General features: G+C 43.2%; 1 protein-coding gene across 4 annotated transcripts in view; it reads left to right on the forward strand.

Moving 5' to 3' along the window:
- Positions 1-3195: 3195 nt before the first annotated feature.
- Positions 3196-16485, forward strand: part of MCTP1 (multiple C2 and transmembrane domain containing 1) — a 505669-nt gene continuing 492379 nt past the window's right edge. For 3 of the 4 annotated variants that reach the window (XM_032403991.1, XM_032403986.1, XM_032403987.1), the window contains exon 1: positions 3196-3986. In XM_032403991.1, coding sequence (XP_032259882.1) covers positions 3267-3986 — 720 coding nt within the window. In that variant the 5' untranslated portion in view covers positions 3196-3266. Of the gene's footprint in view, positions 3987-10563; positions 10947-16485 lie in introns of those variants that run through there. The other variant, XM_032403990.1, reaches the window with a different exon arrangement.

Raw genomic sequence — 16485 nt, forward strand, 5'->3', positions numbered from 1 at the left:
CTCTTCCTGGAAAAAAATTTCCTTCAGATTCACTGCCTGGTTCACTCCCTCACTTCCTTTGGGTTTGTGCTGAAATATTACCTTACGCATCCCCTTCCCAACCTCCTGTATATCAGTGTGTGATGCATCTATTAATTTCCTATTAATTCAAGCAACAGATGCTCTATCAGTATTTAAGATGGTTAGTAAATTATAATAAAAAGAACAGCTTACATGCCATGAATTTTGCTTTCCCTGGTGGGTGGCAATCTATCTTCTTGGTATACTCTGTCGCCTGCAATAGATCTTAGCTCAGATGATGCCTCCAGCAAGAAATCTTCCTTGATCAGGGCAGAAGTGATTCTTCACTTCTCAGTGATCAATTTGTACCATTCCCTTTTCCCTTGTGTTGTCGTTTTTATAAGTATCTTCTCTTAAATATAATAAGACATCGGACATATCATGTACAACTTTATATAATGCAATATTTGTAGGACAACCTCTCTTGTAATCCACTTTAGATATTTAGGAAAGGTTACATACGCAAGTTACATATACATACATATTCAAGTTGTATAAATGAATTCACATTGATGAGTAAGTGTTATTTGGGATGGGTCATAGAGCCCAGAACCCAAAATCTCAGAGTTAGTATTTTCAAGGCAAAATTAGGTGGAGGAGAAAAATGAAAATATTAAACTACAAAAGTCAATTAAATGTATAATAAAAAAAAGACTATATGAATATAAGGCTGAATTGTATGGAGCTATTTCCATGGGTCCACAGATCCATGCCATATAAATATGACAAACTGACATATTTATAAAGAGTTTTGGTAAGAAGTGGTGGTCATTTCTTCTTACTTCTTTACAGTAATTCTATGTTTCTTGTTTTCTCTATGCTTCTGTTTACTATGTCTTAGAAATATTAGTAACAAAATAATTTTCCTGTGCTATAGAGAAGAAAGACTTGTATGTTGCAGTTCTTTTTGGACTATCATGGTAGTTCTATATTGATGTAATTTTTTGTGATCATGGTACTTTAAGTTTGATTGTCTTGTGTGGAAAAGCCTCGGGCACTGACCTAAGTCCTTTTTCACTTAATTCTTAAAACAGCCCTATGGGGCAGGTAGGTATTAATCACATCATGTTACTCTCATGTTTAAAAACCCTCTAATGGCTCCCCATTTCACTTACAGGAACCTCAAACTCTTACTGTGGTTATGGGACCCACCCGCCAGGACCCTGTCCATTTCTTCCACTCCGTCTCTTATCAACTCTTTCACCTTGCTTCACACTATATGGCCTGGTCTCCATCTGTCCTTGAACATGCCTAACCAAGCTGCTTCCTGACTTGCCCTGCTGTTCCTTCTGCCTGGAATGCTGTAATCAGATCTTTCAGTGACTATCTCTTTGTCCTCATTAAGTCTCACCTTAAATTTTAGTTTCTCATTAGACTTTTGTTTTAAGAAAAAATAGCAACCAAAAACCCTTTGTATGGGGTTGTCAGATTTAGCAAGTAAAAAATACAAAACCCAGTTAAACTTGAATATCAGATAAGCAACAAATGGCATTTTAGTGTGCGGTGTACAAATTCTGGACATACCTATACTCAAAGAGTATCTGCAATTTAAACTTAACTGGATGTCCTGCAATTTATCTGGTAACCCTACCTCCATAGCCACTCTGTTATGGTACCCTGTTTAATTTTCTTCATGGGACTTTTCTTTTTAGAAATTCTGTTTGCTGTTCGACTCTCCTACCGGAAGATGGGCTCCATGAGAGTTGAGGCCCTGTCTGCCCTGTTCACAGCTTCATCCTCACAGCCTCTCATATTGCCTGACACATAGTAGGTGCTCAATAAATATTTGTTAAGTATTTGTTATAAAGATTAAAAAAAAAAAAAAGACTAAAAAGCCAGGATGGTAAGATCTCGAGGGCATACTGTTAGCTAGAGGAGACTGGAATCAGACAGTATGGTGCCAAAGCCCAGGGAACTCTTCCATGTTTTCCGCATTTAATGGTGTGGAGGGCAGTGGAGGAGGGAAGGGACACGGTGTCACCTGCTTTTCAAGAAGCACTCTTAGTAGAATCAGAAGACTCTTGGATCAGTAGATTTAGGGAGAAGCAAGGTCTGAACGAGCAAAACAAACCCTTTTCCATTTGCCTTGCAACGAAGCAAAGGAAGTAAATGCACTTGGATTTAAACAAGATTCTCTGCGTTTGGAATGGTGTGAGAGGTAGTGGACATCCTCCACATCTTCGTCCACCATAAACTCCCTGCAACTTTAGGGCTGGCTAATTTACGGTCAGACTCCGGAAACCTCTAGACCTGGATCACAAAAGGAACTACCGGTGTACATGCAAATAAAGAGCAAGGAGGCTGGATGGGATGAAGTCAAGACAGAAGAAATCAAACTCTCTTGTTGGATCCAGGGCACGAAACGGGGCGGGAGCAGCAGTGTTCAGCCCCAGAATTCGGTCAGGTTCACCTTTCGGTATGGACGCTCTGTGCCCCACAGGACCCACCCAAGGCGCATAATCTTCTCTCTAGCTCACTTCATTGGACCAAGACACTAGCCGGCGCGCGCGTCCAGCCATCGGCCCAAAGAGAGCTACGTGGGGAGCTGTGGCCAGATCCTGGGGAGTAACCTGGCGCTGGTCCCTACCCATCTCCACCCGGCTCTCGCCTGCCCACCCTCCCACCCAGGAGCTGGAGGATGGTCCCGGGGTGCTCCCGCGGGGCTGCTGGTCGCGCCTGTCTTCAGCCCGATCCGCCCTGTTGTGTGAGTGGCGCGCGCGCCCAGTTGGGAGGCAGCCGCCCCCGCCGCTGACAGGTGCTGCCCTGAGGGCGCAGGGTGCGGTCCCTGGCGCAGCTGGACGCGCACGCTCGGGCGCTTGTAGCTTCTCCAGCCCAGAGCCCGCGAGGAGAGGGAGCCAGGGCGCGGCCTGGGGGACTCCAGGGGACTGGAGCTGCGGAGCTCGGAGCTAGAAACTTTGCGGGAGCGGCGGCCGGGATTCGGTGGCAGCGCCAGCCCACCCCGGCAGGTGCAGGAGGAAGAGGCGGCGCCGGAGTCCGGCGGCCGAAGAGCCTTGGAGGCGGCGGCGGCGGCGGCGGCTTTCCCCCGCGCTGTCCTGAAGCCGCCGGGCACTCCCGGCTTCTGCTGCTGCGTCCGTCGCCGCCGCCACCGCGGGGCTCCTGGAGGAGGTGCAGCCGGAGAGGGCGGAGGAGAAGAAGGAAGAGGAGGAGGTGGAAGAGGAGTGGAGAGGAGGAGCAGGGGGTGGAGGATGGAGCCCCGGACAGCCGCGGCGGGGTCGCCCGAGCCTGCGGCGGCGTCCTCCTCCTTCCAGGCCCGGCTCTGGAAGAACCTGCAGCTGGGGGTGGGCAAGAGCAAGGGCAGCGGGGGCGGGCGCACAGGGGGCCCAGAGCGCCGCACTGCGGACACCCCATCGCCCTCCCCGCCACTCCCGGGGGGCAGGCGGGACGCACCGGCCGGCGTGGGTGGCGCGGGCAGCAGGTGGAGCGGCTTCAAGAAGCGCAAGCAAGTGCTGGACCGCGTCTTCTCCTCCTCCCAGCCCAACCTGTGCTGCTCCTCGCCGGAGCCTCTCGAGCCCGGCGGCGCCGGCAGAACCGAGCAGGGGTCCACCCTGCGCCGCCGGATCCGTGAGCATTTGCTCCCCGCGGGAAAGGGGCCGGCGACGACCGCGGGAGCAGAGGGAGGGACGCCTCCTGGCGGACGCTCCCCGGACTCGGCTCCCTCTTCGTCCTCCGCCTCATCCTCCCTGTCCTCCTCGCCCCAGCCGCCCGCGAGGGGGGACCGCGCCCGAGATGAGGGTGCACGGCGTCGGGGCCCCGAGGCGCACTTGTGCCATCAAAAGAGTTCATCCCTGCCGGGCACTGCCTGCCTGGAGCAGCTTCTGGACCCGCCGCCGCCTCCCGCAGAGCCAGCTCAGAGCCCGGTGCAGCCGCGGACCCCGGAGAAGGGCGAGGAGCTCGGCAGCAGCCAGGTGAGCGACCGGTGCGCGCGGCGGGAGACTAGGTGCGCGGGACACGCCTCCGGCTTCGGGCAGTCGCTACCCGGGGAGACGCGGGGGAGTAGAGGTGCTACCAAGTAAATCAAATAGTGAAAAGAAAACAGTCCCGATCCTGCTCAGTAAAGATACAGTTCTGACTTGCACCCTGACGTTACTTTTGGTAGAATAACCCCTACTACCAGAAGCTCTTTGGGTAGCTCTATGCGTTGCCAATGAAAATGGAACTATTAATAGTAGCCAAATGAGAGAGGAATAAAGTTAGACATAAAATGGGTACTTTTTTGGGGGGGTCTCCTAGAAGGGCTGTCTTAGCTAAGTCTCACCTTCTCTAAAGAAAAACAAATCCAGCAACTTAAAAAAATTACAGCCATGTATGAGGGTGCGGAGGGGCCACCATTGGAAACAACTAGAAACAAATGGCTTGCGGGAAGGAACAGTAATGCGGGGAGGTGAATCGTTGGTAAACGTGAGGCCGTTTATTGGGGAAACCCTTAAAGCAGAAGTCGGCTTGTTTTCTCGCACTCCCTTCTTCAAAGTTCCGGCTGCAAGTCGATCGCTGCCCAACAAGTGGACTGCGTGAGCGTCTCAGCCGAGTTAGTCAGACTCGCTCCTATGGCCTTTTCCAAGTTTCAGTAGTCATCTGAAGCGGTTGCGTCTCAAGTATGCTGCTTTATGTACATCGTGTTGCCTCTTTGTTCAGGCAAGAGTTAAGTTTGGTCCGACAAGAGTCAAGTAAAAATGAACTTGTAGGATTCTTAAGGCGTTCCACTGAGCAGCTGCTTTTACTCCCTCGCTTTTGGAGAGGAGTTGCGCTCCTTTTGTTAATACTTAAAAATTGTGTTAATGCTAGCAAGCATTTTGAAAGTTCCAGTCTATCAGTGACCTCAAAGAACTCTTTTCCTCCAATACATCTTAGCTTATTTAAATTCTCATTATTTTGACTCTGATTAATTAATCTTTCATTAATTTAAAGGTTAATCTTTAATTAGATTAAAATTTGAGCTACAAAACCCTAAGGCCATGTTTTGAACAGCAAGATACAGGAATAGATGGGCTATCAATTGAAAATTTTTATAGTTTGTTAGCTAATTACTGTGGTTTCAGAAAACAAGCCAGAATACAGGTGGGTAACCTGATGTTATTGATGCTCTAGAAGACACCTGATGTTCTAGAAAAAGTTCCTATTCGGAGAAGAGTAGGTAGAGATAACATTGACAAAGAGTCTAAATAACTCTACTTTTCCTTTCATCTTGAAAGGTAACTGAATAGAACTCCTGTTTCTGGCTTCAAAAGTAAAAAGTGTTTTTTAAAAGGATGTTTTAAATTCAGTGTAGAGGAATGCTATATATTTTAATAGAATTTACTTTTGAATGTGTACATAAATCTAAGGTATAAGAACTTCAGAGTTGGGGTACTGTTTACATTTGTTTTTATTAACTTCTATGATCAGGAATAATACAACAACCAATAATTGAATTATTCTGACGGTAGATATATTACTTAACCCCCCAAATTCTTTGCAGTTCATCGAACCAAGATTCTCAAAGCAAAAGCAGAGAATTCTGAATTAATCTTTGTTAGTTTTTACCAAAAAGTTTTCTGACACTATCAAGCTTTAAAAAATACTGCCATGTAATTATGAATTTTGTATACCAAAGACCTCAGCCTGTTTTGGAGAGCACATTACACTAACATTGTGTGTGCCTTCACCATATGCCTTACAGCCTTACTGGATTAGAGCCTCCCAGCACCCCTACAGGACAGAAGTTCTTGTTGCCATTTTATGGATTAGGAGACTGATGCTCAAAGACATTAAATAACCTTTCTAGGGTCACATGGTTAATAAATGACCAAGGTTTTATACTAAAATTCCCCAGAGTCTTTTTACATTACTATAACCCTTTGACAACTTTTAGAGCTTGTGTGTTTCTGAGATGACTTCAGTCCTAAGATTAATGCTTGCAGGTTTACATACATTCTGGGGGGTTTCCCCCCTTCCTAGAATCAGTTCCATGATGTATTAGCTATATTAATTTGTTCTTTTCTCTGTGATACATTATTTCATAACTATGACATCACATTTACAAGTGACATTATTAATTATACCATCTAAAGAAGCTTTTCGTTATAAGGAACCAGCATTTCAACAAAGACATAAAAGGAATAACAAAGCTAAAATGCCTTTCAAAGAATAGGTGAAAGGTGGGGTGTAGGCAGAACAGTAGCCCCGAGGGGCTTGTTTGAGGCCACAAACAGTCCTAGGAAGAGGCACCATTGCTGGTTTCCTGCATCTGCTGCTCATGGAGTCTGTTCCTTGAGAAGTGGACAGCCTACTGTTAGGAGTCACAAATCTGGCTTTCAGTAGCACTCTCTCGCCAGTGCAGAAGCAGGATTCCTTGGTCCTCCCATGGCCCCTCTGCCCAATTCCTGGAGCCTGGCTGGCTCACCTTGTGATGAAGAAGAGGAAGAAATAGAGTTGGAAGCTGGAAGTAGAAGAGGACTCCCTGAGGTGTCCAGGAGTAGGTTGAGCTTCATGCGCCCTTGCAAGCTTCCTGCATCACTCAGAGATCTTTCCTTGCTCCCCCAGGCCCTGGCCTCACAACATACTTGGGCTGGGGTAGGGAGAGTGTGGCATGTGCAGATCCCTGTGTTGTTCACCAAGCCAAATAGGTACACATGAAAGCAAAGGCAATAAGAGCACTGAATACATCTCCAGATTGCCTAGATAAAAAGAACTTTTTTTCAAAGAAGAAAGAAAATTCATTGCAAAAATAACGCAAATGTCTCAGTTTTTCTCTGCTTGATCCTGGCATTAGCCCTGTTCCCCAACACCTCCCTACCTCTCCATTTCCCCCCTGCAGCTCAGCATGAGGCCACAACAACATATGTGCATAAACTCTGACTCGGGGTGGAGGTGTTAAGCAAAAGCAAAAGCAAGAACACAAAACAAAACAAAAAATAAAAAAACAACTACATCAGTTTGAACTGCTGGGGGAAAGAGATTTGGAAATCACTGAACTACAATGATTAACTCTGAGCAAACCATGCTGCCTCCCATCTCCCTCTTGCTACTCTGTAGTCTTCAGCCCGATATACCTCTGAAAGGCACTTTAACAGAGTTAATAATGCCTTGTTGTTAGGGCATGTCCATTATTCAAAATGTTCTGCTTTGAGAAAAAGGAAAAAAAAAACCATTTCTTCCCACTGATTCTAGTTCACGTGCTTGGCCATATTGTCATACCAGATGCATTTCATTTTCTGCAACACAGTTGGGAAAGATGCTTTCTGAATTTGTGTGCATATCAAAAATATGCCAATTTTATGTACTCTGTCTTGATGAGTTACTAAAATTATATTTTGCTAGAATCAGGAAGCCAGTATTTTAAGATAAAGAGTGAAGAATGAATGTGTCCCATTTTTTTAGGGCTTTAACAAAAATGTGAAGTTTATGAATGTTAAACTTTTATTGTTTTTTCTTTTAAATTCATGTTGTTAAAATTGCTTCCATAGAGAAGCAAAAAAATTTTTGTAAAAAAAGTGGCTACATTATTCAGGGTATGATAGAAATGTTTCAAACCATAGTAAGAGGAATATTCATTCATTGGGATAAAATTCCTAAGATACATCTGTAAGCTCCAACAAAAAGCAGAAAAATATTTTCTAAGATGAAGTCTATACATGAAGTGCAGCTTGGTTCATTAATTATCTGACCTTTTAGAGAAAGCTTATGTTTTCAAAAATGACTTAAAAATGTGATTTGGGTTAATTTTTGCTATTTCCCAGGTGTCTTTAATATTACTTGAAAGGACATAACTTAATCTTGGGGAAGACACAAATGTAAAGAAATGTAATTCCTAATGTGAATGACTTAAAATCACCAAAAAACGAATACTCTCAAAAACAAGCCCTAAAAGCAATGTTAATAACTTTTTCCAAGCTTTTTCAAAGTGAGAGAGGAAGGATGAGATCTTAGGACATTTTGGAACAGGGCATGAAGTTTGATGTGTGATAGCATTCTAAAAAATTCTGGGATCATCAGCTTATTGCAGAGGAAGAGAGTAAACAGTGACAGGCTTACTTTGGAGTGGAATTATTTTCCTATGACTTTTATGTTCTATCCTGTGTATCTGGAAGATTTGAGTACAGCTATGCATCTTGGGTATATGGAAATGTTATCAAGTAAATATTATGGGAGCTCAATAAACCCTAGCAATTGCTAGTGCATTATAGTATAACTGTATTAAAGTTTTGCCACCGCCAAAATTACAAATAAGCGCGTAGCTGAAAAAAAATTAATGGGAACTTTGCTGGTCCTCCTCATTTAAGATGTAAATTATTTTACTTGCATGGGTGGCAAAAGTAGCCTCAGATTAACCAAGGTGGTACTGGTGACATCATAATTTCACAGAGTAATGAAAAAACCTTGTATTACTTTTGGCAGGTGTGTGCACATTATTCTGGAAAAGTGAAATAAATACTTAGAGAAAATAGGATTAATAGATTCATAAAGATAATAGGATAAGCACTCTCCCTTTTTTCTTTTGCCCCGTCATTTGGAAATAAGGGATGATTTCACAAAATTAAAGGTTAATAATATATCTTTTGTAACTCAGAAACATAGTGTGGTTTCTTGGCTCGTGACGGTTATCAAAATGTTGGTCAACTCTAGATGGACGAAGAGTAAATAGTCTGATAATTTTGTAAGCATTGACAAAATGTGCATATTCTGAAGTTAGGTCGTGTATTTTCTTGTTAATTCATACCATTTGCAGTGTCATAGTCCTATGTTTTAGACAAACAGAAATGACGTTTTTGAATTCTGAAACGTTTTGGTTTTGGCTTCTTCTTTTTTTTTTTTTCCTGGAAAACTCACTAAACATGATATATTTCCTTGCCTCAATAAGCCAAGAGTCCTAAATAAAACCTGCTCTTGGTAACTGAGGCTTATTGTTTGAAAACTGGCTTTTTTGTTTGTTTAATGTGAGTGAAGTAAATATTGTGCTAGAACTTGCTTTAGATAAACTTGTTTGTTTTTCATAAAATTATGGTATGGTATCTATAGAGGACAAGTTTATCTTTCTATAAAGTTAATTATTGAAAGGTGTGAGGCACCCTTCCTCATGTCATTTTTTTCTGTTGCCTGTTTTTATTGGTGATTTTTGATTTGTTGGAACTGTCGACAATCACACTTTCTTTTTCCCTGCAAGATTAGCTTTATGTGCCATTTTGCTTTCTTTGTCACTGTCAACCATTTCTTCCAACTAACATTGCTTTTTATAAATCAGATGTGGAAAGTGATGACTATCCCTCAACAACTGAAGATTTTATGCAAATAGTTTCCCCCTCCAATGTAGACCAGTTTCTTACATGAGAATTTTTTTTTTCCAGCGGAATATCAGGCCATGATTTTCCTCATGTCTCCAGATATTTGTCTTTAACATCAATCTGAATGCAAGCAACACAAAAAAACCCTATATTTTCAATACAATGAGATTTAAAAGTCCTGCATACTGTCTTCTTGAGAGAACAATAGTCCTGTGAAGTCTTTTGAGATATTTTATACCAGCCTGATTTCTCATCCTTTTGGGAAAAATTATAACACATGATAGACAAATGGACCTCTGGATGTGTTGGGATCAATGCGTCTTCCTAAACTCACAGGTTTTATCAGTGAGGCCCCGTCAGTATGAGCAACTCACCCTATTTTGCTTAAGCCTGGCTCTCTTCACCAGCACTGCTAGAGTAGAATTTGGCAAGCCTTAGTACAATCGACCTGTCTAATCAGCATTGTAGAGGGAAGACTACTCACTAAGTGGTTGCTGAGTGAATGAAGGGATGAATGGAAGGGCTAGAGCTATTCAGAAGTTCTCTGGAAACGTTTCAAAAGCACTTTTAGTTATATAATGATGTTCCTGCCTTCTTGTTTCCAAGTCCTTTTAAGTCTGGCAGATGTATCTGACCTTCTCCTCTTCCCTAGCTGGTGGCTTGGCTTTTCTCAGCCCGTACTTTAGTTCTTGTTCGTGCCGGCGGGTGCGAAGGGAGGACATGACACCTACTAACTGGCCACCATATTGTATTCACGTGGAGGATGGAGGAGTGATTTCTACTTCTGAGGTCTCTGGCTCAGGGATGCATTTCTTGGTGCCAATCTCTGACTCTGGGTACCCTCTTTTGGCACCCAAGTCTCCTTTTCTGACCCCTGATGTTGCACCCCCACATCTGGATTCCAACACCTTGCTGACATAGTCTTACTCACTTATGATCTCTAAGTCTTGATCTCTGCTTGGATCTTAGTTCAAGCTAATGTCCTGCCTGCATCACTGTCACTTCTCCTCAAACCCATCCCCTTAAACCAGATTAAAATCCCAGCCTCAACCCAGAATCCTGTCCTCACTAGCCTGGTCCACTCTGTTGCCTCTTGAATGCCAAGCGTGTGAACTCTGGGTCAGACATTTGGTCAATTGCTTTTCACAGTGACCACATGTCTAATGCTGAGCCTATTTAGGAAGCGCTAAAGCCTCCCTCCAGAAAATCTGCATTGCCAGTTAATTACGTTTGCCTATAAAGGATGTCTTTATACCTGGAGTGCTAGACTACAGCTGGTCTTCTTGGGGAGCACTGTTCATTGTCTCTGTGATCCTGCTTCCTTCCATCCTAATTTGAAGTCCTCACCATGTCTCGTCTTTAACGTAATCACCCTTTTCGTCAGTCCTGCCTGCTTTCCTCTTTCCCCTTAAAATTCTCTCTCCCTCTCTCTACTTGCAAGATCGTTTTCATAGTGAATCATTAAGCATCTGGAGCTGTGCTGTCTCAGATGGAGCCACTAGCCACACTTGGCTCTTGAACACTGGAAATACAGCACATTGGAATTGAGATGTGCTGTAAGTGTTCGAGGCACACTGGATTGTGAAGGCTTAGCACAAAGAAAAGAAGGTAAAATATCTCATTATCAATTTTGTATGGTGCTTGTACATTAAAATAATATTTTGGGTATGTTGGATTAAATGGAATATATTATTAAAGTTCCTTTCCATTTTTTAAAAAAATATGACTACCTGAATATTTAAAATTATGTACGTGGCTCACATTTTTATTTCTAGCGGACCGCACTGATCTAGGACAGGGATTCAAACTTCACTGCGCACAGGGACCATCCAAGAAAAGAAAATGAGCAGAGAGGGTTTGATGGGGTTCGTGGTGAACGAGGGAGCTCTTGCCCCATTGAAGGGGCAGCTGCTCTTTAGCTTCAACGGGTTATTGTCATATCGTGAAAGAGGCATTGTTGCCAGAATTTCTGGATTCTTTAATACAAGCCAGATACCTGGATTTTCATGTGAAATCTCCAGGTTCTTGAACTTTTGGCAAATTATTTGAAAAAAATTTTTAAACTATAGTCCAAATAAAATATATCTCTGGGCTGAGTTTAGCTATCAGTTTGAACTTCTGGCTCAGAGAGCTCAGGTCTGATTTCTCCTTTCCTCTCCCAGTGCCAGGCATATGTTATCTGGGACATAGGAGGTGTCAATGCATTTTACAAAATAATGGAATCAAGAGTGGTGGAATTGAAGCCAGAATGCAGTGGGCTGAGGGGTGTGAGAAAGAGGAGCCAGGGACAGGGAAAGAAGCCAAGCAGTTTGGCTCTTTAGGGGATAAAAGAAAGTGGTAGTAGGAAGGCAGGAACCATTGGGATGGGCTCTTCGGAAGATTTTTGGTTTTTTAATGGGTATCACCTGAGTGGGTTAATAAGTAGGAGCCTATGGAGAGGGAGAGGTTGACATTTAAGGAGAACAGGGGGATAAAGGAAGGGGTGAGCTAACTCAGGGCATGGGTCAGAGTGGGCCCCAGAGTCTAGGGGAGGTGGTAGCCTCAGCCAGAAGAAGGGTTCCTCTTCCATTGCAAACGGAAGGAGACACTGTGGGCATGGATGCAGGTAAGCAGTAGGTTTGGTGTCAGCAATTTAGGGGTGTTCCCACCTGATGGCTTCTGCCTTGTTTTGGAGTGTGGTTAGGATTTGGCCACAGGGAGATGGTGGTGGTGGCAGGGCAGGGCGGGGGGCAGGGGGTGGTTACTGCCACAGCCACGGATGTGAATAAGTGTGCTGTATATTCAAAACATGGGAGTCAGTGATGGGACTGAGGCCTGCGGTTCAGGAAGGAGGGTATGGGAAGTAGAGGTGGAGATGAAGCTGTGGCCCGACTGGGGGGCCGAGCAGTGCATCCAGGGCAGCTGTAGGGAACCTTGGAGGCATCTGAGCAGGAGACACAGAGTCAAGTGAGCATCAGAAGGAGAAGTTAGCAGCAGAGACCACAAGAGTCCTAGCGGGAGCCTGAAGCTGGGCAGTCACCTGACCTTGGGGATGGGAAGAGAGGAGATTTGAAAGACCAGGGATTTGGCTGAACCTTCAAGGAAAGGGAGAGTGGAAGGAAGTAATCACACCACGTTTTCCCCTTTACTTATGTCTTTGGTTTTTCTTGGTTATGTTTAAAAAATGCTTTTATTGAAAAGTCTTTTTCTGGGGAAGGTTGAGTTTTGAATTTGCATTTATGGTGGAGGGTGCCAGGCTCCTGAGCACCAGATTGTCACCTATTTACCACAATAGCTCATATTCTTTATAGTTATTTTGAATTCTTCCTGAATGAAATAGTTTTCCTTTTCTCTGCAGCATTAGACACTGAAAATAGTGTTGGTGGGGTAAGAGAAAGGGTAAAACAGGTTTAACATGTTTGTTAAAATCAGGTAAAACAAGAAAACCTCCCACATGACTCGGTTTCATAGATTCTTATGGACCTGATTGATGTCAGAGTGGCTAAATATTTGGAGAAATAGCTAAAATGAAAAGTTTTAGAATCCATGGGCTCTGTTGGAAATTTTCATTCTTGAGGCATTTTGTGCCTCAAACATATTAAAATATGCTTTCTTTCTCAGACGAAAGATTGATCTGTGCATGGCAAATGATCAATTTCTGAAAATTGCAAATAGATATCTTCTCAAAATAGAAACCATATTCTATCTAGACCCATAAGCCATATTTGACTCCTGTTCTTTTATTGAAATGTAAAATAGCTTTTCATAACAGAAAAATTCAGCATTTCTATAGTTGCTTTTAAATAGTATTTTCACCACACCAAATTAGAAGTCTGAGTGTTTTCCTAAAGTATCTTTTGAGATTGGAATAGATTTTGGAGAGAGGATCTCTGTCACTACAGAGCTGTTGCCAAGCCTCATGCTCCCTAGAGGTGGTAAACCCTGACTCAGCATGCCCCCCCCCCCCCCCCCCCCCCTCCCCCCCCCCCCCTCCTTTTTTTCCCTCTGCCTTTTTTTTTTTTTTTTTAAGATTTTATTTATTTATTTGACAGAGAGACAGCGAGAGAGGGAACACAAGCAGGGGGAGTGGGAGAGGGAGAAGCAGGCTTCCTGCGGAGCAGGGAGCCCGATGCAGGGCTCGATCCCAGGACCCTGGGACCATGACCTGAGCCGAAGGCAGATGCTTAACGACTGAGGCACCCAGGTGCCCCTTCCCTCTGCTTTTAAAGAGAACCTGGAGCTGAGGGACAGGGATGGAGTCAGCTGTGATTGTGACTGGCCTTGCATATATGCCAATTCAACTCTGTAGTTTCAAGTGAAAAAACCATTTACCTAACCATTTTGGTTGTCACCCCTCAATCCTTTCCTGCTCCCTTTGTCCCCCTAGACAGCATTCATTTACTCTAGACCCAGCTGGGGCTTTTGTGACTCTCTGGCCTGCTCTGTGGGGATCAGCTGAGTGAGGCCGGGGACCAGGCAGAGAGTCTTTTCCTTTTCCAGTTTCCCAGGCCCCATGCCCTCTGCCTCTTTTCAAGGAAGATGCAGCTTTGTTAAGTGATCTTATATTTATTCCTCTCTGCCTGACATTTTCACTTTCCTTGACTTGAACTTTTTTTCTCCCTGGGTATATGCCAGAATAGGAGGAAGAACTATATGGAACTTACTAGGAAGGGATTTTTGTGTATTTTGGATTATCAACCATGGTTAGGCTGTTTACCTCTCGCAGGACTTCCCCGGTGGGGTATTACGTGGGTCTTGGCTCTTCATTCCCTGCCCTGCTGCTCCCTGCCTTTCAGCTGTTTTACTTTTCTTTCTTTCTGGGAACATGGGCAGGGAAAATAAAAAAGGAAAGTCAGGCACTTTTTTATTAGAAGTTTTTATAATTTTTCTTATAGTGAGGTTTAAATAATTAGCTCCTATGATGTTTTGACATTTTGCACTGCTTTGACATTTGCTGTACACACACCCACACAGTTACGTCTTCACCAGGTATGTTGTATATACATACCTAGTCTTTCACACACATGCTATTTTCCCCTGGGGCCAAAGATGACCACAACGCCGATATTCTTCTACTTCTTTATTTTATTTTATTATTTTTATTTTTATTTTTATTTTCAGTAGGCTCCATGTCCAACAAGGGGCTTGAACCTGATGACCCTGAGATTAAGAGTCATATGCTCTACCGACTGAGCCAGCCAGGCACCCCAATATTCTTCCACTTCTAAATTTAATGTGACAGTACTACATTTCAATGATAACTTTGTCTTTACAACTGGTTTAAGTCTATGTAGTCTGAGTAGTTGTATAATAACCAGCTCAGCCAAAGAGAGAGAAGAAAAAAACCAATCAGCAATTTTCATGGTTTACTGTGGGGTGTGTTCTGCAAAGGGAATGAGTAATCTTATTTTGAATTTGAACTAATGTATAAGGAATGCCTTTTCTTCAGCAGAATGATTATTCTTTCCTAAGTAGCAATCTTATTTATAGCCACCATGGAAAAGAATCATTCCCTTAAGCTTTTGAAACCTAGAAGTCGCAATAACCAGTATCTACCGTTAGTATTTTCAAGCTGGGCCTGGCATTAGCCTCACAAAGACATCCTTAGAGCTAAAACCAGGGAGGTGTTTTGGCGAGCTTCATTATTGATATAGTTCATGTTTTAATTAGAGAAAAAGTGAAACCTTTAGGATTGTAAAGATGTATTCTCATCTGAGGATATTCCTGATACTCATGAGGAAGCTCATTTTGTGAAATCACCTCAAAAGACAAGTCAGAGAATAACTGAGTTAGGCCTTTGTTTTTGTTGGCTGCTTAAAAAATGTTCTGTTTTCTGTTAATATTGCTACCGATTCTCATTGACTGTTTTTGAAAATATGTTCTTATGCCATTTTGTTAACTTTTTTCATCCTCTTAATTTTATCTGGATAGCATCCCGAGTGGTGTATTTATTTGTGTCCATTTCGTATTTTAAAATCTTTTCTTTTAGGCATATAAATCCAATGTGAGTTTTCAGTAGCTACACAAATTTTGTTTGTAAAATGGTGCTAGAAATTGGTCATGGAAGCTAGTTTTGCTTGAGTGCCCATGAACTGCTTTCTAGTGGTAAGGCTTGGCTTTATGACCCTGCATTTGAATTAACTTTTGTAAAATCGCAGTACATGTTCCAGCTTCTGAAGTTAGGTCACATGAGGGAGGACATGCTGAGTGTGGTCCTCCCCCACCCACCTGCGCTGGGCTCTCTTTGTAATTGTATCCTCTCACCTCTGACCTTTGGCCCACCAACCACAGGGCCTCTCACCTTGGTGCCATTTTAAAATGACACTTTATACCTGCTCTTAAAAATCACTAAACCTACAGAGTATTTATTATGTATTGGCACTATTCTAGGTGCTTTATATATATTAGCTCATTTATCTACTACAATACTTTCTGAAGTAGCTTTATTACCTTTTGCATTCTCCAGATGAGGAAACTGAGTTATAGGAGATTAAGGGACTGCTCCAAAGTCACACATCAGTATAATTTGGATTCTACAAAGGAAGGCTGTCTGAAGTAGGTTGTGCCCAAGGAGCCCAGCCTAGGGAAATGGAACTCCAGGGGGAAGTTTGGATGAAGTTTTAAAGCCTTGTCTTTGTCCCCATCTCAGTAGTAACATTACATCTCTTCGGCCATTTCCTTCCTGTCTTTCTTATCTGAAGGTTATCTCTTAACAAGTACGTTTATTAAAGACAGACTTAATGTAACAGAAGATTTTGGTGTCAGGCATAATCCTAGCTCTCCCACTTACTTCTTTTTTTTTTTTTTTTAATTTTTTTATTGTTATGTTAATCCCCATACATTACATCATTGGTTTTAGATATAGTGTTCCATGATTCATTGTTTGTGCATAACACCCAGTGCTCCATGCAGAACGTGACCTCTTTAATACCCATCACCAGGCTAACCCATCCTCCCACCCCCCTCCCCTCTAGAACCCTCAGTTTGTTTTTCAGAGTCCATCGTCTCTCATGGTTCTTCTCCCACTCCGATTTCCCCCCCTTCATTCTTCCCCTCCTGCTACATTCTTCTTCTTCTTTTTTTCTTTCTTAACATATATTGCATTATTTGTTTCAGAGGTACAGATCTGAGATTCAACAGTCTTGCACAATTCACAGCGCTTACCAGA

This window comes from Phoca vitulina, unplaced genomic scaffold (assembly GCF_004348235.1).
Source record: "Phoca vitulina isolate PV1807 unplaced genomic scaffold, GSC_HSeal_1.0 scaffold6, whole genome shotgun sequence".
NCBI lineage: Eukaryota > Metazoa > Chordata > Mammalia > Carnivora > Phocidae > Phoca > Phoca vitulina.